This window comes from Rhodofomes roseus (genome assembly GCF_022264815.1).
Source record: "Rhodofomes roseus strain CIRM-BRFM 1785 chromosome Unknown C8Q71scaffold_8, whole genome shotgun sequence".
Classification (NCBI taxonomy): Eukaryota; Fungi; Basidiomycota; class Agaricomycetes; order Polyporales; family Fomitopsidaceae; genus Rhodofomes; species Rhodofomes roseus.
In genome coordinates this window covers 1,286,098-1,308,052 of record NW_025952964.1, presented here as the reverse complement: position 1 = coordinate 1,308,052, position 21,955 = coordinate 1,286,098, and the positions used below count along the sequence as shown (strand labels likewise).

Sequence of the window (21,955 nt, the reverse complement as noted above, 5' to 3'; positions counted from 1 at the left end):
GCGTCTCAAAGCCTGCATCTCGAGAATGACCATGAATGTTGGGTAGGATGGAGGATGTGTGCACGGCCCAGCCGGGGACAGGGTAGTGGAAGGAGGAAGCAAGGAGAAGGAAAACGAACATACAAGCTTATGGCAGTTGACACTTCGTCTTCACAGTGAAGGGTGGCCATGTGATCCACGACAGTCCTTTGCGCAGACTTCGATTGCGAGGGAGAGCAATCCGTTCCTAGTAGATGCATTGTTTGTATTAGTACAGCAATCCAACGTCCGTGGTACAGAAGGTAGGGAGCGGACGAGGCCGTGGCCTCCGTGATCACAACAGACGCCTGGACACCACAAAATAAACCGTCTAGATACACCCAGGCGTGGAATGTGCAAAGCATACGAGATAAGATAAATAAAGCGTCAGTGCTAGTACAGATTGAGCAGTCGCACCGCTAGATGGCTTGCCCGTACATTGATTCACGCGATGGTTGCTGTGAATGTGCGGGTGTCAAGTCGTCGTCTGGTGGCCGGTCATCATACCCATATGGCGGTCGGTAGTATGCCGCCTGTTCGGTCGACTCCTGCCACTCGCCAGACGGTCCCCGCACATGCATCTCGAACGTCTCCGGTGTCCCAGAGCCGGTGGAAGGCTGCAGCATGATGTGAGGCGGTTGTGAGTACGTCGACACGAGGTCTGAGTTGACGGTCGACATCGGAGGGGTGCGTGTGTACTGCGTCGCGGGAGGCGGCATGGGTGAAGGAGCGGGAATGTCGGAAGCTGAGTAGTACGACAGACGCGTCTCGTCCAGTACTCCATGGTAGTACGGTCTGCGATTCGTTGCCAGCAGGTCGTCGCGCTGCGTGTTCTCGTGGAATGCCTCATGCGTCGCTGCCCTGCCCATGAGACTGGCGGATGGTGGTGGCGATATACTGTCCCCGCTGCTCTCCTCCCGGAAGGCAGGGTTCCGGTCGATGTTGATGATATGCGACGCCTCCGACTCCGAGCGATAGTGCGGCTGTTGGAACATCGGTGCCTTCTCAGCATCGTACCTCGAGTCCTGTTTCCTCCGCCGTCTGTGCTCGATCCCGAGCTGATCCTTGAGATCGCCCATGACCCACATCTCACGGACAATGTCCCTGTCCAGAGGCATGTAGGCACTCTTGAAGTACTTGACGAGGAATCGTGGGGCTGCATACAACATCAGCGAGATACGTAGGAGCATAGTAAAGCGCTCACTCAAGGCAATCACGACAGAGATAATGACAACTGCCCAGAATATCACCTCCGAAAAGAGGATCACCACTTCATCGTTGAAGTTTGACGTAGGGAAGAACGAGTATATCACGATCCACAGGATCATGACCACGGAGGATCCGATGACAACAAGCCACGTGATGATGGTCCAACTGGATGTCCGTCAGTAGTGAAGGCAGGAGTGTTAGATGAACCCACGTACTAGCGTGTATTCAGACCGACGTAGGTGTTGGCGGCGAAGATAGCAGCAACAGCAACAGTAGTGCCCAAGTCAGCCTGGGACTCGAACGTCCGCCCATGGCTCCACGACGCAGGCAAACCTAATGTCCATGCCAGGAAGGGAATGAAGAACACAACCACTGACTGATACAGCCCATCGAGCATGTACATCCAGAACTTGGTCCGCGTGTACTCCAGCCCGCGGATGCCGCGAATATACAGCTGAGGGAACGCGAGTGCGGCCTTCGCGTTGATGTCCTGGTCGAAGGCTACGGGAAATCTCAGCGCTTCGGTTTGGTCGGATGAAATGTGTACTTACCGCCCATGACGATGACTGGCAATGACGTAAAGACAAGATTGCAGAGCAGAATGAAGGAGTACTGGTACAGATAAGTAGCGTCGAAACTATCGGCACGTTAGTACCAACCTGGCGCGCTCAAGCAAAACACGTACTTATTGAAGATCATATACCAGAACAATGCAAAAGTCCAGATGACGTTCTGTTCACTCACGAATCAACATCGCCCCAGCACGAGCGACGACGTGAACACTACCTTGTAGAAGAAATTGCTGTGCATGTCAGCAACACGCTGATATGACCACCTGCCGTGGACAACGAGGAGCTTGGTGAGGTAGCGGAACTGAGCGAATGCGTAGTCTGCGGACATGGCGGCCTGCGAGCCCTCGTGCCCGAGCAGACCACATCCAATGTTGGCCTCCTGAATCATCGCGACGTCATTGGCGCCATCGCCTATCGACAATGTCATGGCGTCCCGACCGTCCTTGACGAGCTTGACGACGAGGGCCTTCTGTGCCGGTGACACACGACAGCAGACGACGGTCTCGCATTGCGTGGTGAGGTTAAGGAACATACCCTTCAGTCCCGGAGACAGTGCATGACGCAGCGTGTCACCGTCAATGACCACTGCGAACGCCGCTTGCGCTCCTGCGACGAAGCCCCGTTCCTGCTTGACAGAGGGCGGCCCGAGCATCGACGCAATCTTGTTGATTCCCGCCTCGATCTGCGTATGCGCAGCCGCCGCATCCTCGGCGGACAGGATCATGATCTCCATGTCATTCTTGAGGAGGTTGCAGCTAAACCCTATAGACCGAATGAGTCAAGACAGTCTTGATACCTCGCTCAAACAACTCACCGATCTCGATGGCCGTCTGGATCTTGTCCCCGGTGAGGATCCAGAGTTTGATACCAGCCTGATGCAAGGTCTCGATAGCCTCGGGCACGCCTTCCTGGAGTTTATCCTCGAGGGCCGTCGCTCCCAGAATGGTCAACGAGTGCTCAATCATAGCATTCGCCTTGTCAATTTCAGCATCGCGATCAGTGATGGCGCTCGTCGCCGCGTCGTAGACACTCTGCCAGTGCAGATACTCGTCCTCGCTCACGTTCCGGTACGCGATACAGAGTGTTCGCAGACCACCGTTGGCAAACAGCTCCATGTCTTGCAACGTCTTCGCCTTTAGCTGTGGGTCGTGGTCCGCAGCAAGCCGCTGGTAGATGACACTGTCCGCACCCTTCGTGTACAGAACGATCTGTCCCTGCGGGTTGCGCACAATGACGCTCATCCGCTTCCGCGTGCTGTCGAACTCGATCATCTGCAACAGCTTGTATCGCTCCGGCTGGCCCATGACCTCGATGTCGATGCCCTCGCGGGACTTCTGGACGAACGGGAACCCGACGTCCCGCGCCGCCGCAACCAACGCTGCCTCGTCTGGCGACTCGGCTTTGTACTCCAGGTGATAGGGTTGCTCATGCGGCTCCGGACGGTCCGACAAGACGCTATGGCAGACGGCAAGGGCGCGGAAGAAGGCGATCACGTGCGAACGCTGCTCCGATGCCTTGTTCGCGAGGTCGTCCGCAAGCTGGGGAGAGATCAGAGTCAATTTCTGCGGTTGCAAGTACCGATTCTTGAATGCTCGCGACATCTTCGTCAGCATACCGTCCTTGAGACGCCGTAGCATGTCCTCCTGTTCTTGGGGGTCGAGTGCATCTTGTACGCCGGCACGTTTCGCAGCGCCGCGCTGAGCCTCCGTAACACCCTCACCGTACGTGACGCCGTGCACGGAGCACTTCTGGAACTCCATGACGTTCTGCGTGAGCGTGCCAGTCTTGTCCGAGAAGATGTACTCGATCTGCCCGAGGTCGTCCGAGATGTTCCACGTCTTCGGAGTGCACGCAGCGTCAAGAGGCTTGTAATACATGTCGACGTCCTGAGAGATGAAGAACGCTTGGATCGTCTTCACAATCTCGATAGAGATGTACAGCGAGATAGGCACGATGTTTTGGAACGCGATCAGACACGAACTGTCAATAGCGATATGGCGTCAGCTCCACAGTGCATGAAAGGCTGACCAAACAACCTACACGAAGGTGACCACGGCGTTCACGACGTTGCTGGACGACGGCTGTGCGCCCTGCTCGAAGAAGTCCGCACTCGTCCCGCTTTTCGCGTCGTACAGGCCGTTAGCGATCGCACAGATGAGGCACATAATGATGAGGATGACAAAGTTGACGATAACATTGAAGTTCGTCTCCTTCTCGATCTTCGATCGCTTGGACGGTGTCTCGCCGCCGTTCAGCATGATCTTCGTATCCGGGCCAGTGAAAACGACAAGGCCAATCACCCAGGCCGTGTTCCGCAGCGTGCATCCTCGGAGGAGCAGCTCGTTGATCGACAGGGACTCTTGCTTCATCTCCCCCGTCTCCATATCACGGTACCGGAGCACGCCGTGGTACGTGTACAGGTTCTGGTGCGGCGGTTCAGAGTCCAACACGAACGACGAGCGCTCGATGTCTTCCTCGGACATGATCCCAGACGTCGCACGTGCGGACTTGCGCGGCTTCAGGTTCGTTTCACCGTCCAAATTCTTTGTCTCCACATAGCACATGTTGTCCGGGTCGGAGGTGGACAGCACGACGATGTCCGCGGGGATCTGTTCGTTCTCACGCAAGAGCACGACGTCCCCCACTTCGAGCTTCTTCCAGAGTGTCCGCTCCCAATGCGCAAAGCCAGCCGTCCGCTGCCCATCATTGACCACGCCCATACTCGAGCGCGAGTGGACCGATTCCTGGTAGAGCGCAAGCGTGCCAGACCCGCCCGACCATGAGTCAAGGCCAGGGCGGTGGGTTTGATGAGGGGCGCCGCGCCCACCCGCGCTGGCGCCCTGATTCGGCGGGTAGCTGTGATAGTCAAGACTGGCCATCTTGGTTGTGACCCTTGGGCTCGCTCCAGGGCTGTCGAGCTTCTGCGCGGGCGAGGCGGGAGGAGGGAGGGAAGTGAAAGAGGCATTGGGGTCCTGAGACGCACGCACACTGACGAGCTCGCCGTCCAATCCCTTGCTGAGCACGATGTCCATGCCCTCCTGGGCCTCCTTCTCACGCAACTTCCGCACGCCCTTCGTGATGCGTCCAGGCGGGTTGATACGCAGTATTCGCTCGATCCATATCCGAGGGTCCGTGGGCTGGTTCACGTTTCGCCATTGTCCCAACTTCGTCGCCGCGGATGTGTTGACCTCTTCGTCCAGGGTTGCTCGCCGGTAGTCCTCGATGCCATCCTTGATCGCAGTTACTGCGATGATGAAGATGAGTGGGAGAGCCGCGAGCTGCGGAGATGTCGCGCCGAAAACGCTGAATGCCTGCAGAACGGCAAGCGCCAAGAAGTAAACGTTCGCAACGCTGGAAATCAGAAGGAGCGTATCAGCACTTGTACGCCCCGCCGCCGGAGTAATAATTCAGCGTACCGTCGGAACTGTTCATATAGGTTCTTTGGGATGAACGTGACGATAGTGTACTCTGTACTATTTCAGCATCGCGAGAACCGCAGTCGTTTAAGGTAGTGTACTCACTGCTCGTGCGGACCTTATTCCTCTTGTACCTGACCAATGGCTCTCCACGTTGGTCTACGTCTTCACGGGACAGAGGACAGTTCACATAGACCTTTCTTCGAGATCCAGTGACGTGCGGGACCGACGCCTCGCCAGACGGCTCCTTCGACGCGCGCCGCTGCTGCTCCTTCTTCTGCGATCTCCTATGAAACACGCCCTTCATAGAGATCTTCCGCCTCCGTGCTCGCTCCTCCTGGCGTGCAGACTCCGCAATGGTGCTGGCTGCCGTGCGCACCGTGCGCAAACGAAGGTCGGGGTCGACGGTATCATGTTCCTCGTCGGTAGAGTCGTCGGATGGGGGTGGGTGTCGCTGTGTGTGAGACATGCAGGTTTATGGCGACTGGGCCAGATTTTCCAGATAAAATGGAGCCCAGGGCCAGCGCGGGGTCTACGAACAGTCCTGGAAGGAGGGGGTGAATATCAGAAGTGTCCGTAGCCACGAAAGTCAGCGGCGAGCCAAGCTCACCGCCTTGGGCGTTAGCGCCAACTTAGCGCTTCGCTTAGTGACCCCAGAAACCTTCCGGCTTATAAAATACCGGAAGTAGTACTTCTGTATGTCCGAAGAGATGGGTTTCGGAGACAAAACAGGTTGAAATGTAGAGGAGGTTGGGAGCACAGCACGACGAGTCGACGACCGATGTGGCAGACTCAATATTCTTCTAGTAGTGCTGTAAGTTAAGTTAACAGTGACATGAAGTCCACAAGGGCAACTCCTTTCGGAGTGTAAAATACGTAAGCACACGCTTCAGATGTTTTCTACTTCCAATAGACACGGTAACAATCATACTTCGACTTCCGACGATGATGATCAGAGGACCCTCTCTTCTCAACCCCTTTTATAGTTACAATGCAACGCCAGTCCCAGAGGTCTTGGACGGAGCGTAGTAGCACAGAGTAGCACATCCGGTCTATGACATTTGAGATTCTTATTGGCAACACCCGCGCCGAGGCTGCGTGCCTGCCAGGAGGGGAATTAATTCAGGGAGTCTTCTGCCGTCGGCGCGAATCTCTTGGGCCAGTGAAAGGCCTTGAATGCACTGATATGCAAGGCGAACAAGAAAGAAAAACATACATCTGCTTCGCAAATACCGACGTCCTCCAGGGCTAATTTGAGAGGTCACTGGGGCGACGCGTCGCGACACATCGTGAGAGCACATAGAAGGCCTACACATATTCATACGCCTACGGCGGTACCATCGCAGCAACACATAGTGTACATTCGTGCATAGTGAGCATAGTGACGTTCAAAAACCCTGCGCTCAAGGATACCCGGCTGACATCCTCCCAATTACGAACTCGAACGGCGTCGGCGGGGGCAGGCCCCCACGACCCATCTGCATCAGCACGCGCCCATCCGCAGAGCGCGGGACGGGCTCCGTCGCCGGGCCTGGGGACGCCGGGGGAATGGGCTGCCCGTCAGGCATGAGCCACTCGCCGACGGGCTCGCCCACAACCCGATCCTCGTTCTCCTCGAGGTCCTCCTCGGGGATGCCGAACCACGGCTCCAGGCGGATGTCGCGGAAGACGGCGCCGTAGTTCGTGCGCTCCACAAGGATCTCGGACAGCAGCGGGTCCTCGCACGGTTCGAACCCGCGCACGACGAGCGTGTCGAGCAGCGCGCACGGGCACGTCTGCTGCACATCGTAAGGGCTGCTGGGGCGGAGTGCGCGCGCCGCAGCGACAGGGGTCTCCCGCAGCGTGAGCGAGCGCAGGCGGGGAAGCGTGGAGTAGAAGATCTGGAACGCCTCCTGGGTGGCCTGTGTGCGGCCGAGCTCGAGGGACTCGAGGTGCGGGAAGAGCGACCGTGCGCGGCTGTGGCGGCCGCCAGGGTAGGCCATCTGGACGAGCAGCTTGGTCGCTTCCTGCACAACTTCAGACGCCGCGTATGACGCGTCTTCGAGGACGAGGGTGCGTACGTTCGGAGCTCGGATCAGCTCGAGGAACTCTTGCCCCAAGATGCTATCGTCGTAGCCTAGCTTGAGCGTCTTCAACTTCGGAAGGAGCACAGGCTCTACGTTTTCCATAGTCGTCTCCTGCCCAAATTCAGCCTCGTCTTCAGGCAGCGATACCTTGAGGTTGAGTTCTTCCAGCTGCGAGCAGACAGATAGCAATTTGTGCAGCTCGGCCTTGTTCGGACGGACATCACTGCAGTGGTACGTCAACTCGAGATGGCGAAGACGTGTCTGCTGCGGGAGCAAGGCAGGCAGCGACTTCCACTTGATATGCACGCCAGAGAGTATCAGGCGTTGGAGACGCGGGAGCGCCGGGCCACCCACGCAGCTGCCGAACGGAAGGAGCCAGTGGACACCGCATTCTTGAGGTATGAAGTCGGGCGTGTACGCCGCGAACTCGTTGCACCGCATCAGGATCAAGCTCTCCAGCATCGGGGCACGAGGAACATCGTGGCTCAGGGCGTTCAGCACAGTTTGCATGGGAACCCAGCGATCCGTGAATATCGCTAGCGAGCGAGTTCGGTGCAGATGCGGCAGCAGCATCTGCATGGCCGCGTTCATGTGCCCTTCCGTGAACGGGTGTCGGTATTCGTTCTCGTCCTCTTCGTCGATACCGGGGGTGCTGCCAGCAGTAGACGTGCTGGAGACGGGTCACTGTCAGTCTTCAATCCCGGTAGCGCAGTGGGTGCCACTCACTCGTATTCCGAGAAATCCCATTCAGGATCCCGCGCGTCCACCATGATGTCGAGAGGCGCGGTGCCTGAACGAGACAGGAACAGACGAGCGAGCTTGAAGCTAGTGCCCTCCAAGTCGTTTAAGTCATCCGAGTCTTCGTCGGTGACAGGGATTTTGTTCCATAACTGGCCCGTTGAGAGTGCGACGCCTCGCCAATGGCGACTCACGGCGGAGACGAGACAAGGGAACGCGTAGCTGTAGGTCATGCATGGCGAAAGATGGTTGGCCTCTCCAGCAGGATTTTCTCCCGAAGCGTCCTCTTCCGGAGGGCGGTACGCGCCGAGTAAAAAGATGTAGGAAAGCAGCTCGGCCGGGAGACCGCCTATTGGTGTCGTTCGTCGAAACATGGACGCGGTGTGTGTTGGGGGATGCAGCACGATGGAACAATGTCCTGAGGGGAGTGGCTCAAAGGAAGCTGCATCTTTAGTCGTTTAAAAGGGGAAAGCGCTGTGGCCAACATCCGAAGAGGGAGTGCTTTCCTTTGTCCAGCGGATTGGGATGAGCGGACAAAAGAACCGCCCTTCCATTATTGTGTGGCGTCCACTCGCAAACAGGCGCTTACTGCCGTGGGATCGCCCATTTCCTGTTTGGGATACCGAGTCATCGCTTCCTCTCCCGCTTCATCCTCAGCGACCTCTACCATGGAAACCATGCATGGAGGAAGGATAGTTCTTAATTGTGTTTCATCGCCTACGCAATACCGTCCATGCTGGTCTGCTCAGCTATAGATACATGCAATGATACATACTATCACTCGTACGATCGTCCGTGCTTCCTTCTCATCCCCTGGAGATATCTGATCACCGCATGCGTGCCAACAACGAATCAGGGGATGATGTTACGGCGACCACAGCTGGTTCGCCATGAGATCTAGAGCGGCCCGCCATGCGTGCGTAAGTAATCAATTACCACTTCGATTCGTCGATCGTATGGACAATCAGCCCACCCAGTCCATTTCAGACGGCCCCAAACGGAAGCTATGTAGTCCAGTAGTGATGAACGCCTTCGAGGTTGCATTGGTCGTTGATCATGATGGCTTCGAAGGGCAGAAACACCAACAACCATATCGGGCATGTCCTGTGGTTTATCGTTCCGGACCTCCGTCGGCGAATCAGCTGGACACACTTCCCACCACAGTGTCATCTCCTTTCCGCGTTTGTCTGCTTCGCACGGGAGGCCTGCGGTCAGGCGTACAGGGGCTGGAAGTACAAATCAGAGCGAGGCGAGTGCTCGAGGCCGTCGACTTCACAGCGGTGCTAATTTTCAGTGTTCACTGACTTTCATGTTCATCGAGTAGACGATGAGCGCCGAACAAGGAACAGCGCCGCCGAGAAACACTGAGGACTCGCAGGGTGGCGGATCCGGTATGACCCTGCTAGGATGGGCTATGGGTGCTCTGGCGGGCCTAGCAGCATGGCGTTGGCCAGGAACGCCGGGGCCAATATCATTACAGGGCGTGCCGCTACCGCCTCAGGCAGTGGTAAGCTATAGTACTCATGTGCCAGCGCGTCGCCTCTCAAGTGCTTGATTCATAGTACGTTGACCCTCTGTCCTTCGCTGTGCATCCTCCGGGCGCGCCTTTTCGTGGAGACGGATGGACGGATCACTTCAACCCGACCAACACGTCGCCGCCATTCTTCCAGGTTTTCCACCCCGGTTTTCTCAAGATCCTTGGCTCGAGTCCATCTATTCGCGCCATTGCTACGAACCCCGGTTTCGCGTTCGCGCACGAAGCGCCCATCTGGGTCCCCGGGACAGACGAAATCTTCTTCAGTAGCCAGGACGGCGGATACCTTGGTTTCAGTGACTGGGAAAACAATAACGAGGTCGGGAAGCTAAGCCTGGGTGACGTGAAAGAGGCGTCAGTGGCAAGCCGAAGCCGGACGAGCCTTCTCAATGTCACAGTAACTCCAGTAAGCGATTTATTTCGAGCTCTGAGCTAGCAGTGACGCGGACCTTCGAAGCTCTCCCTACCGGACACTGTACAGATGACGAATGGAGGGACGGGTCCCTATTATGGGTCCTTGCTGCTCATTAATTCAGGCCGAGGTGTGCGCCCGCCCAATCTTGTCCTTGTCAACCCGTCTGCGCCCCACAATGCAACTGTCATCCTCGACAACTACTTTGGGCGACAATTCAACTCACTCAACGATGTGAAGATACACCCGCGCAGCGGAAATATCTACTTCACAGACGTAACGTAGGCATCACCGACATGTTGCGTGTCAGGCCGCACACTGACCACCACATTCAGGTACGGCTGGCTGAACCACTTCCGCCCATCACCCCTTCTTCCGAACCAAGTCTATCGGTTTGACCCAAATACAGGCAATGTTCGAGTCGTCGCAGATGGCTTTATTCGCTGCAATGGACTGGCCTTCTCCGGGGACGGCAGACTTGCATACATGTACGTTCATTCGGCCTCGCTACGTCTAATGAATGATCATTGATATATCTCATCCCTCCAGCGCAGACTCCGGCGCTGCAGGAGGCTTCTTAGGAAAGAACGCGACTGACCCAGCGACCATGTACACATCTCAACACTCATCCTATCTTTCAACGTGCTCATGATTCTCCAGTTACGCGTACGACGTGGACCCGCAAAGCGACGTGCTCCTCAATCGGCGTGTCTTCGCATACGTCGACGCCGGTGTTCCGGACGGTGTCCAGGTTGACAAGCTCGGCAACGTATACGCTGCCTGCGGAGACGGTGTGCACGTACGTGTCGAGCACTCTTTCATCGCCGTCGAGTCTCACGCCTCATTGTGGTCCTTAGGTCTGGGACCGGTCGGGAACGTTGCTAGGCAAGTTCTTCATCGGTACTGAGTCTGCAAACATAGCGTTCGCGGGACGTGGACGGTTGGTCATCCTGGCGGAAACTGCCATATATCTCGCGGAGATATTTGCCGACGGTGTAAAGGTCTCGTGGCCGTGAGGAGACGGTAACATGATAACTTTGATATATGAAGATTCTTCTCTATCTCTACAAATCTACAAAGAAGTCCGTATGTGGACGAGCGAAAAGTCTCGCCGCAAGACCCTCCACGTGTGAGGGGTTTGTGTCGAACCTAGACGAGCGAAAGAAGTTCGAAGATCATACTATGTGATTGCCAGAATCCTTAGCAAGAGGTGCAATTGTGCTTCTATACGAAGGCGGATTAGAGTCTAAAGTGGGGGCGCATAGATGGTGGAACCCACTAATATATGCATTCCGCTCGCCCCAGGTCGTCAACGCATAGCGAATCTGCGAGAGCGCGACTACAATGCGTTGTTCGCGCGGGTTGTGAGACATCGAAGTGGCAGGGTCTAGCCCGAAGAGTCTCAGAGCACTGGCAAGGACGTCGGCCACAGAGACCAGCAAAAACTGCAGGCATAATTGTTAGTTCTATCCGTCAAGCAATATTGTTTCACTTACCCCGATGGATGAGTCGACGAACGTGAGCGCCCCAATATTGACCTGGTTCAGCACGTTCGCAGCAGCGTGCGCCGCCATGAAAGTCCGGCTATCCATAGGCATTCCGTTCGCTCGTACATCGAGCGGTTTTTGAAGCTGAATCGTCGCGCAGTTGATCAGAATATGAACGTGGAGAAGCCTGCTGATCAAATCCTGTCTGGACGGATGGACATTGTTCAGAGGCTGCAGAGTCTGCTGGAACTGCACTATGCGGGCATCGAGATCTGCTGAGCCCAGAAGGTAGGCCGTTGCATCTGAGGAGTTGTGATTTGCTGAGAGTCCTCGCACAAGGAGGGCCGGAGAAGGGACTGCACTGACCATTCATTTGCGTTGGGGAACAATAGATCGCAGCCGCTTTGGCTTGCAGCTTCAGTGGGTCTTGATCAACATAGGGTACGTATTGTAGTTGAGATTGCTGCGCAGTTACCGTCAATCGTTACGCTTGGATGTGTTAACTGAGCGTCTCGCTTACGTTGAGTAATTGTCCTGCATCTGCGGACCCCGCCTCCAACCCTATGTTTGTAAGGATCGGCATGCGTCCAAGTATCGGCGACCAACACTTGTCAAGCACAAGCGCAGCCCAATAGGCGTTGACGCGTTCATCTTGTTCGGTTTGATCCGCTGGTGGGGGAAGTTGGTACCTCGAAAGTCGCGCGTCTATGGGCAGTGACTGGCGCACGCCTTCCACCTCGTGAAGACGACTCGCCAGGATCATGGCGGAGGCCGCGTCCATGTGATAGACGCCTTCTACGGGGCGATTGCAGGAGAAGAAGTAGTTTACGAGCAGAATCTCCGTCTGCAAGACGTCCAGGATGGCGGCCGGGCTCAGGTTCCCCAGTCGCGGAAAGATCCTCCAGCGCCGATGCTAGGAAGTTCGCTTGGAGGGTTTTCATGGGCGTATTAGTGGAAGTGTGCGCCCCGAGCAGATAGACTGCGTTCAACAATGCTGGGACGTGCGTCGGTAAGCTGGATGTTGGCTGTGCGTAGACTCTTTGGCAGAAGCGAGGAGCGTGCAAGAAGAAACCGGTCTGGGTTGCCGTTCCTGAGAAGCTTTGCATACTACATCATGGTCAGTGCCAATAGTCAGTGCGAGGTAGACTGATGGGAACAGCTTACAGGGCTCGGATCGTTTCCATTGAAACCTCCTGACGGTCCCTGCTACGCGCAGTCTGCTCTTGTTGCGCCTCGTGAAACGGCGCGTACGGGTCGTGCAGGAGTACAGGACCCGACCTATTGCCTTCCAGTTGTACGATACGCGCCTTGAGTTGACTTATTTTGTCTTCAAGGAGCTGCGCCCCGTGAAACTGGGATTCGGCACCATAGATGCAGTCGTCGTGTACACCGGCTTTCTCGCACTGGTAACACGTCGGTCGTACTCCATCGCACCTCTGCAAAGCGATCGCAATGCATTAGACACAGGAATCCATGAAAGACTGTGCACGCACAATTTTCTTACGCCTGCGAAACATGTCAGTTGTGGACCCATCACCTATTATTAGAAACTTGTCACTCGCCTGCACCGGAGACACGCTCGGATGTGAGAAGACATCTGCTGCAGACCGCGTAGGTCGGTATTCACTTACCGACCATCGTGGTTGCATCTCACTCCTACATATACCTCCATGCTTGAGTTATGGCTATGCGAGGTAGGCAGCCGGCTATCCTACTGTTAGGCGTGGAGACGCGACATAGGGCGTTGACTACCTGCACATTCGTAACGCGACAGAGCGTGAACAGCTGCAGTCGCTGTACTCTCGTAGACTGTCTGCGGAGGAGTAAACGTCTTTAGTCGTTGGCGACCGATCATCGAGGACGTGAGATCTGGCTTCGTCGGTGGGCAGTCCATTCCGCGACAGATGCACAGTCGATGAGGAGGCGTACCTGTTCGACGATGAGTAGTTAGATACTACATCGCTTCGATCTCTGACTGGGGCGAATCAGTACTCAGCTTCTCCGGAGAGTGCCTCTGACTAGTGCGCGCCTACTAGAATGGAGGGATGTGCTGGTTCAATCCCTACGGTGGGGAAGAACATCCATGCACACTACACCAGATGAGTTGAACGTCGATGTCTTTGGTTTAAGAGTATCTTGTGCGATCGTACAGGTCGTCCAGTGGGATGAGAGGGATATATACCGGGAGGGAGTAACGAGAGTATTTCCGAGGCTGGTCACGGTTCGTTCGTGCCACATTGCCGACACGGCCAGCGGAGATAGCCCTAGTGCCATCATGGTATGCGAGAGGCAGTTATCGTGATTTACCCCCTCTCACACGCTGCACATTCGGTCCATTGGAGCAAACAGTGATACTAAGTGCAGAAGAAGAGGACATACGCAAATTCCAGAATGATTGGTCGGACAAAAGGGGCCCGAATTGAGTAGGTTGCGTTTCTGTTGCAGTTGCATTACTAGTAAGTACCGTGATAGCACCAAATGGGTTATTCGCTCTGCTCGCCTGCTCGATCATTACAGTAGTAACAGTATCACCTTACGCCTGACTGAAGGCGATGACGCGGAGAGAGAGAAGTCACCGGTGGCCTCGGGCATTCGGTGTGAGCACCAGAGGCCGCCCTGGGACCTTGACGGTCATTGACGCTGCCATATCACGTTTCTGCCAGCCACCTTAGATGCTCTAGACGGAATCTGTGGTGTAGAACCTAGCCACTGCATTGCACGGACGCGAGTGTTGGCGGACTGTATTTCACTTCGTCAACCATGTATCGACTTTGTAAGCCAACACTCACCAGCGAACATGGTGTTATACGACTCAAGGGATTAGGTTTAGTATATAACCTTAACGTTGCATGTACTGCATCGAAATAGGTCATACTCAATGTAACATCTACGAGAAGTCTATGAGATAGGGGTATGCCAAGCTGGATGTAGATGCAAAGGTAGATTAGGCGGTAACGAAACGCAGTGGGATAGGATAGCTCTGATATAACATGACATCACAATTAGGTTCGAGCAGTGGGCTTTACAGTAAAGATATCAGGATGCGGACAATAGTGAACGGTCCTGGCCTGATGATTATAAGCCTTGGAATACATCAGCGAGCGCAGCTTGCTGAGACCCTGGATCAAACATCACCGTGTCAGATCATACGATAAAGAGGAAGGGAGAAAGATATTTACGGATGTAAGCGTTTCGCTGGCCCCATGTTTCAAACGCGAACCGGATGTGGGCGAGAGATACGAGCAGGTTGTTCTCTTCATTAGAGCCATGAGCAGCAGCATTCTGCCTGAGCGAGACAAGCGCGCGTTTGAGGATCCGTGCGACGGAGGCCAACAAGAACTGAACCGAAAATCAATTGAGCGCCTTTGCCATGATAGAATTTCCTGACTCACTCCAATGATAGGGTCTACGTGTACAATGCTTCCAATGTTCATACGGCCCAGTACGTTCGCAGCCGCCAAAGCGGCAGCGAGACTCCTAGAATTCGGTACGATCCCGTTTCCCTGTACCTCGAGGGGCTGATGCAGTTCTATGGTCGCGCCATGCACAAGCAAATTGATCAGGAGTATCTTTATGAGGAGGTCTCGTCGCCTAGGGTGGATGTGATCCGCCGCTGGTAAGACCAGTTGGAACTCTGCTACACGATGATCCAAGGATTGCCAGCCAGTAGGAAAGGTATTAGGCACTGCGTGACCAAAAACAACGAGGTTTGTCAGCGAAAGTTAATCGAGAAGATATCTCGTGCGGAGATTGCTCTTACTAGTGCCGAACTGAGCGGCAATTCGGGCGGCAGCGCTGTAAAGCGCTGCAGCTTTGGAATGCATGGCTAGAGGGTTATGTGCATCGTTTGAGAATATGGGGTCATAGAGGAATGTTTGGACGGTGCGTAAATTGCGGACGCCTTCAGGCAGCGGGTCCTGTTCAGTGTAACGTTAGGCTATTTGACCAAGGCAGCGATTTATGCTTACTTACAGTTTCGTACGTCTCGATACAGCGTGGCCACGGAGTGTCTATCTCGGTCCCCCTTGGTTCATCATCGGTCAGAACTGGTGTCCTACCTAGCGCCAACGACCAGTTTCTGTCAAGGATGAAAGTCATCCAGAATGCGTTGATGCGCTGCCCCTCGTCAATGGCGTCCACAGGAGGGGCGAGCTGATATCTAGACGCGGTACCGCCCGCCACCGCCGCGTACCGCGCACTGCGAATCTGGTGCAACCTACTTGCAAGCACGATCGCGGAAGCAGCATCCATGTGGTAGACGCCTTCGACTGTGCGATTGTTGGAGAAGAAATAGTATGCGAGGAGCACCTCGGCCTGCAAAACGTCCATGATCGCAGGCGGATGCAGATCTACGAGCGTGGACGAGAGGTCTTCCAATGTGTAAGCGAGCATGTCAGTCTGGAGGTTTTGTGAGTCGGTGTCCGTGGAGAAGTACGCGCCGAGGAGATAGACGGCGTTCAGTAAGGTCGACACATGTCTCGGCAACTCTGAAAGCGGTAAGGCCGACGTGCGCTGGAGGAAGCGCGAGACATGCAGAAAGAATCCAACCTGAGATGCACCGCTCGAGAATGATCGCAATCTGGGCGCTGAGTCAGACGGCGTATGTGTAAGGCAGTTGATGGAGAGCTTACAGAGCCTGCGTCGTAGTAGGGGGGAGCACGCGACGTTCGGCGGTGACCTGCGTTGGCTGGGTTTGGCGAGGCTGAGCATAGGGGTCGTGTAACAAGACTGGACCCGCGGTGTTGCTCTCGAGAAACGCGATACGTCCTTGAAGCCTGCTGATCCTGTCCTCGAGCATTTGGATTCCAGATAGCTCTGCCCCCTGGCCATACACACATTCTGCTGGTGTGTTAGCCTTGATGCATTGTTGGCATGTTGGGCGAGCGCCGTCGCATCTCTGTTCGATGGTCAATTCGGCTATGGCTGCTTAGCTAGGCACGAAGTGACCTACCAGCTTCTTTTGCCTTCGTAGTTGTGGTTAGACGATGCAATATGAGGATATAAGAAAGTATCGCACCTGCACCTGAAACATGCTCTAGTGTTCGATGCCATTGTGTGCGGTATGTAGGTTCGCGTGAAAGCAGTACTTGTCGGCGAGCTCGATCCTCCCTGCCTCCCCCTTCATATACTCCTCTGCAAGCGCACATCCGGCGGTATACGCGTACACTCTCAACTCGGAAGCCATAGGCGATGCGCCTGGCGTTGGGGCGCGTGCTCTGTCAGACGGACCTCCAGGTCTCAATTTAGTCAGACGATTTGCGCCCGGCGAACACTCTTGTGACTGAAAAATACGGGACTCACGATGACTGAGCAACAGTACTAGTGGTGCGCTCGACCGCCATTTGACCCCGCGGGGATAGGGTCGCTGGGCTAAATGCAGCATCGGCGACAAGTTGAAGGACTGGCAGTCTGGAGCAGGGCGCTTGTTAGCCTTATAAGGAACGGCCGACGCAGGAAGTGCTTGTGTGCGTCATAGGCTTACCATACAGTAGGATCGGTTCGCGCCCTTTATGGATCTTGCATCCCAGCCATAATCTACAATGATGGCATCTGCCATCTGCAGCCTGCAGGCTGACCTGAGGAGCGTGTTATTCCTGCGACGTACCTCGCGAGCATGCCCGAAGGCCGACGGCCTCTGTGTAGTTGTCAAACCTCTGAGCAAGCGCAGGCAGCAATGTGTGGGTTTGACACTAGGACTCACCACGTTTGACCATAGCAGAAGCCACAAAGACGATGACAAATGTGCGGAAGTTGACCTCCTCCGTACGGTGACTCAACTCGCATTTTGCTCGCGGTGCCGAAAGGGTCGGCCACGACCCCTGCAGAATTTTAACATTGAATGCCCCGCACTGCGACGGCGAGAGCCTAGGCAGAAAATGAGTCTGTCTGATGACTATGGCAGCTCGTCGGTCGTGCGCTGACAATGCGGCTATGAATATCTCCGGTGATTTTTGAGGACAGGATATGTACGCCTCACCTTGAACCGCTTGGCATAATCTCGGCATCACAACGAAACAACATCCAAGACGGACGGTGTCATTGCAGAGAGATGTCGGGTACTGAGCGCAGATCCCGATACGTACTTGCGATGATCTTGATCTGCAGCGGGCGCCTGAGCAGGACGCTTCGGATTGAAGGAGCCGACACAACTGTCGTAATGAACGTCTCACGAACCCGCGTTCCCGGCCTTCGTGTTGTTATGAATGGCAATTCGTGAAGTATGCTGTGCAAGATCAAATACCAGATATCCCCGTTCACTTACGCGTCCGCGGCACAAACACTGACGCACGCAGTCCGAGAAACACGGATGGATGTCAGGCCAGGTGATCAGGAGATTCAGTGGGACGACAAGCAGGCGTCCGGGATGAATTGTGGTACACAGCCCAAGCAGCGGGGCTTTCCGAGTAAATTGCTACAAGATGACTAGGTCGAGTGTCAGCCGGGCTTCAGCACAACCTCCGACCTAGCGGAGGAGACCCACCTATGGCTACATATGCGAAAAATCGGTTTCGCGAGGGATGCCAGCCGCCAAGCTGACGCGTACTATGTCGGCCGCTCTAGCGCGACGGACGGATGTGGACCTCGTGATTGCTGAAAGAAGGGTATCGTGCGCAGGCTCTCCGGAGCTGGGCCCTCAGCATCGAGCTTTTTGCGCGCGCGCTCCGTCTGGGGAGGGTCACCTTAGCGCTTGAATCTGTACGAAAAGACACGACGTACCACTGCAGCAGCGGCCATCCCCCTCTCCAGACCCTCGAGCAAGGTACACGCCTTGCACAGTTCGTTGCTGGACATGTACCCGCAGCGCTTACATGTCTCTGCGAAGGGAGCATCGTACCCCGACTTCATTGACCTTGCGGCTAGATAACTCACTCTGTGACTTTTGGGTAGCCTTGACCTCTTCTTTCACTTCGAACATCTCTCCCGAGTGTATGATGTCGATGATTGCACTCGGTCTCGCGGCTTCGAGGTCCTTGAGGAAGGCTCTTGCATGACCTCGGTACGCATCCGGTGAGTATATGCACTCCGTCGAGAAGTAGTCGAGCTTCTTGAAGTATGCATACCTAGTGAGTAGCCCGTGAGTTTACTGTCCCGCTGAACGAAGCAAGCGGCCATATGTACATCACGATTTCCTTCTCGTACGCATATTTGAAGGGCTTTGAACGCTTGATGGTGTCTTCGCCCTGAGTACAAATCAATGTACAACGGCCGAGCCGTGCGATATCCCCGCGCATGACTAGTGAGATGCTCTTAGTCCTGGCGCATATAGTCACGAATAGGTGCACTGACTGTTCATGAGGACCGTCTCAGCGATGTCGTCTGCGTTATGGCCAGTCACGATGTGGTCGACGTGCAACGATGCGGCCCCTCGGTCTAGCGCCTGGCGACGGAAGACCCCGCAAAAAGTACAGTTGTTTTTCTTGCCAATCTGCGAGACGATGGCGTCCATCGTCCAGCCGTACAGTTCGTCATAGGAAAGGATCTTGAGTGGCATGTCATACTGCTGCTGATTCCGTTTCACGGTCTGGAAAAGACTAAGTCAGATATGCAGGGGTTGTATGTATTATAGCCAAGGACACGCACCTCCAGGGAGTCGTCTCTGTATCCCGTGATACCTTCGTCGATCGACAAGAGGAACAGCTCCAATCCATACTCGTAGCGGTCGTTCAGTGTTTTCATGACATGCGCGAGTACTGTAGAATCTATATGGCAGTTAGCCTACTTCCTGGCGACAGATGAGGATATGCAGAAGTTCACCTTTTCCTCCAGATGCGCCAATAGCTACGCGATCTCCAGGCTTGAACAGCTTCGCCTCCGTGATGGTATTGTGAACCTCCGTTTCAAAGACCCAGAAGAAGCATTCCTTGCATATCTGCTGGCCTGTCTTTGGTCGCTTCAGGATGGCGCGTGCATCATGGCACAGAGCGCAGAGTCGTGGCGGCATGATAGTTTGCAGCAAGTCGCGGATGCCCAAATGCGGATGGGGTGATGTCATTCCAAATTAGGAAATCTGATCGCAGAGTGACGACGGCTAGACGACGGCCGTCTCAGTCTCTCTCACTGTCAGTCTGGGTCAGCTTAGTATGGATTCGTGTGGACCCTATGTGGACCCCTCTTTACTCATTTTCAATGCGACAAGGCTGTTCTACTTTAACTTACGCTCGGGCTGATCCAGTTCGGGCTCGCTCATCACTTCCTGCTTTTGGTTCCCAAGGGGGCCGCACTTCAGACCTCAATATTCCCCACTCCGTATGGCCCGAATCATCTCAAGCATCATCCTAGACTCCGACAAGCCATAGCGTACATTCGAGTTGCCGGTATATTACCCATATCACGCACGCCACTGGATGGCAGCATATTGCCATCGACATGGAAGTCGAGGAAGTCAAGGATTGTTCGACCAATCGAACCTCTTTGTTCTGTCATGCAAACAAATGCCGCTACTCCTAAATGCGACCACTCAGAAGGAGTGATAAATCTCAACTTGGGGCCGCTAGACAGGGTACCACTGTCATTGACTGTTTTTCTAGCTATCTCATCACGTCCGTAATACAAGCCGACTCGGAGGAAGTGAGCTTTCACCCTACTTCGTCTCCCTGTAACTTACCGTTGATTCTCAGCTTTCTCGTGTGAGAGACAACTTGCTACGCAGATTCATGGCGAATTATCAATCTTGGTTTCTGCGGCAGCTTATCCAGTGCAATACCTTCCCACTTGGTTCCCAGGGAACAGGCGGAAGCGAAATGTAGACAATTGGACTGTGCCACAAGGACGTCCTGTATGACCTTGTTAGAGAAAGGGCGGTCAGTTCTCGTCTCGATAGCTCAGGCTACTGTGTTTGTTAACTCGCTCCAGGTCAAGGGCATAGCGGGATCAAATGTCACTGCATCCGTCATCGAGGAAAAACGGAACCGCACAGCGTAGGAAGATACGCTCTTCAAATACATGACTGGCTCTTCCTGACACGGTTGGCATTCACTTCGTGACCAAGCTCGATTAACTGTTGTGCTGATGAATCCGCAGATTGGCTCCTCACTGGGGTTGTTCTTCCTCGCTATGATGCTCTATCCTGAGAACTGCAGCGTATGGCTCAGCTCGAACTAGAGAAAGTGATCGGAAAAAGCGGGTTTGTGACTTGGGAAGATGCCGAAAAGCTGCCGTAGTACATCAACGGCCTTTTAAACGAGGTTGATTGGTGGAACCCGGTAGGGCCCTTCGGTATACTATACTGCAGGGTCATATAACTGGTAGTTGCCTAACCGACAGTTGCATTACAGCACTACCTCGCTGTATCACGAGCGACTCGATGAGTACGGAGGCTACCGCATCCTCAGTGTATCCGGACCCCTGCCAGACCGATACACGGATTCTGAGGATGGCAAACACAGATCCGCGCTCATATGCCTTCGGGAAGGTGAGCTTGTCTTGCCCCACTCCCCGAAGCGTGTACTGAGTAGTTGCTTTGTCTGGCTAGTGGTGCTTGCCCGGGAAAGATTCCGGAGGAAGACAACATATTCAGGGCCGTCACAGCGACTCTCGCGTTTGACATCTCGAAGCCAATGGACTCTCAGGGTCGTCCGATCGAACCTGACATAACGTTCACCAGCATCATAGCGTGAGTGCAAGATCGTCTGCTTGTGCGAATGCTGAGGCAAGAACTCCCACAGGCATGCGCCTCCATTCCTCTGCAAGGTCACACCAGGCTTCTCGAATCTAGAGGCATTGATCGCGCAGTTGAGTTAGGGTTTGCAATGGGCATGAGAGTGGAGGTACTGTATGTACGTGTGCTTCTGGCGATTAAAGAGTGCTTACAGTTGCGCACAGGTCCATGGTGGTATGGCACTTGTATGCCTACTGATTACACGAGCCCTACAGATACGAATCTTTATTCCCAGATAGGCTCACCGCCGAGTGGGCAACAGTTAAGTCGTTACTTTGGCGCACATCTCATTCAAATGCAGGTTACGTCCGCTCAGACTATCCAAGTTGTCCAAATCGCTATACTTGATGGATAAATTCTGAGGGCGCGCACTCAGCACAAGGTGACCCCCGCCGCGTGGTTCAATGACAAGGTGTACAACATCGCCTATTGGCTGTCGTACCTCTGCATTGCTTGGCCTCGGAAGATACGGATCTAAAGAAAATCATAGGCGAATATCGGCAGGCGAGCCTTAGTCTGTATCATATCTATTTCTCTATGCTCCTTGCATGATTCACTACAGCATAGCATAGAAGAGCATAGAGTGTAGGTCGGGCAAAGACGGCTGCCAACGACATTGACAAGCCAGCGAAATGAACATTTGGCCGGATGCGCCATCCACGTGATGCGGGGTGCGCGAATCCCGCGCCCGCCGCGCGGCGCCACACTTAACGCGTCGTCCTCCTGACCACCACCATCGTCCATGTGAATGTGAACTCTGGTTCTCCCTCTCTGCTCGAACGGCCGAAAGCTTAGACGATGCTATGATCCCCGCGAAGACCGATGTTCTTATAGAGAACATCGCG

General features: G+C 54.8%; 8 protein-coding genes across 8 annotated transcripts; 2 read left to right on the top strand and 6 right to left on the bottom strand.

Moving 5' to 3' along the window:
• Window positions 1-437: 437 nt before the first annotated feature.
• On the bottom strand, window positions 438-5,684 carry C8Q71DRAFT_705840 (phospholipid-translocating P-type ATPase; the record flags this gene model as incomplete). Its single annotated transcript, XM_047920464.1, has 10 exons — window positions 438-1,174; window positions 1,223-1,392; window positions 1,443-1,728; window positions 1,779-1,864; window positions 1,913-1,959; window positions 2,014-2,561; window positions 2,614-3,779; window positions 3,840-5,150; window positions 5,216-5,267; window positions 5,321-5,684. 10 exons carry the CDS (start codon window positions 5,682-5,684, stop codon window positions 438-440), a joined length of 4,767 nt encoding a protein of 1,588 aa, XP_047780010.1.
• A 683-nt stretch (window positions 5,685-6,367) lies between these two features.
• Window positions 6,368-8,655, bottom strand: C8Q71DRAFT_755415 (uncharacterized protein). Its single transcript, XM_047923548.1, has 2 exons — window positions 8,008-8,655; window positions 6,368-7,951 (listed from the first exon to the last, which is right to left on the bottom strand). The coding sequence occupies exons 1-2, from the start codon at window positions 8,391-8,393 to the stop codon at window positions 6,619-6,621; spliced, it is 1,719 nt and encodes a 572-aa protein (XP_047780009.1). The 5' UTR covers window positions 8,394-8,655; the 3' UTR covers window positions 6,368-6,618.
• A 778-nt stretch (window positions 8,656-9,433) lies between these two features.
• C8Q71DRAFT_706530 (D-lactonohydrolase-like protein) lies at window positions 9,434-10,981 on the top strand (the record flags this gene model as incomplete). The annotated part of the gene is made up of 7 exons (XM_047920509.1): window positions 9,434-9,526; window positions 9,582-9,959; window positions 10,011-10,246; window positions 10,301-10,453; window positions 10,515-10,574; window positions 10,626-10,764; window positions 10,823-10,981. The coding sequence occupies 7 exons, from the start codon at window positions 9,434-9,436 to the stop codon at window positions 10,979-10,981; spliced, it is 1,218 nt and encodes a 405-aa protein (XP_047780008.1).
• Window positions 10,797-11,988, bottom strand: C8Q71DRAFT_570866 (uncharacterized protein). The gene is made up of 3 exons (XM_047919433.1): window positions 11,973-11,988; window positions 11,462-11,915; window positions 10,797-11,410 (listed from the first exon to the last, which is right to left on the bottom strand). Exons 2-3 carry the CDS (start codon window positions 11,819-11,821, stop codon window positions 11,141-11,143), a joined length of 630 nt encoding a protein of 209 aa, XP_047780007.1. The 5' UTR covers window positions 11,822-11,915; window positions 11,973-11,988; the 3' UTR covers window positions 10,797-11,140.
• Window positions 11,952-13,124, bottom strand: C8Q71DRAFT_723211 (uncharacterized protein; the record flags this gene model as incomplete). Its single annotated transcript, XM_047921574.1, has 5 exons — window positions 11,952-12,247; window positions 12,282-12,559; window positions 12,617-12,888; window positions 12,946-12,958; window positions 13,084-13,124. The coding sequence occupies 5 exons, from the start codon at window positions 13,122-13,124 to the stop codon at window positions 11,952-11,954; spliced, it is 900 nt and encodes a 299-aa protein (XP_047780006.1).
• A 1,472-nt stretch (window positions 13,125-14,596) lies between these two features.
• C8Q71DRAFT_796330 (uncharacterized protein) lies at window positions 14,597-16,484 on the bottom strand (the record flags this gene model as incomplete). The annotated part of the gene is made up of 6 exons (XM_047925668.1): window positions 14,597-14,791; window positions 14,845-15,137; window positions 15,213-15,369; window positions 15,425-16,031; window positions 16,084-16,349; window positions 16,470-16,484. The coding sequence occupies 6 exons, from the start codon at window positions 16,482-16,484 to the stop codon at window positions 14,597-14,599; spliced, it is 1,533 nt and encodes a 510-aa protein (XP_047780005.1).
• Window positions 16,485-17,732: 1,248 nt separating this feature from the next.
• On the bottom strand, window positions 17,733-19,529 carry C8Q71DRAFT_755406 (uncharacterized protein). The gene is made up of 8 exons (XM_047923547.1): window positions 19,208-19,529; window positions 19,034-19,152; window positions 18,740-18,974; window positions 18,572-18,686; window positions 18,323-18,513; window positions 18,170-18,267; window positions 17,934-18,118; window positions 17,733-17,875 (listed from the first exon to the last, which is right to left on the bottom strand). The coding sequence occupies exons 1-7, from the start codon at window positions 19,443-19,445 to the stop codon at window positions 17,996-17,998; spliced, it is 1,119 nt and encodes a 372-aa protein (XP_047780004.1). The 5' UTR covers window positions 19,446-19,529; the 3' UTR covers window positions 17,733-17,875; window positions 17,934-17,995.
• A 1,321-nt stretch (window positions 19,530-20,850) lies between these two features.
• On the top strand, window positions 20,851-21,193 carry C8Q71DRAFT_857137 (uncharacterized protein; the record flags this gene model as incomplete). Its single annotated transcript, XM_047927376.1, has 3 exons — window positions 20,851-20,864; window positions 20,925-21,065; window positions 21,118-21,193. The coding sequence occupies 3 exons, from the start codon at window positions 20,851-20,853 to the stop codon at window positions 21,191-21,193; spliced, it is 231 nt and encodes a 76-aa protein (XP_047780003.1).
• Window positions 21,194-21,955: the final 762 nt, after the last annotated feature.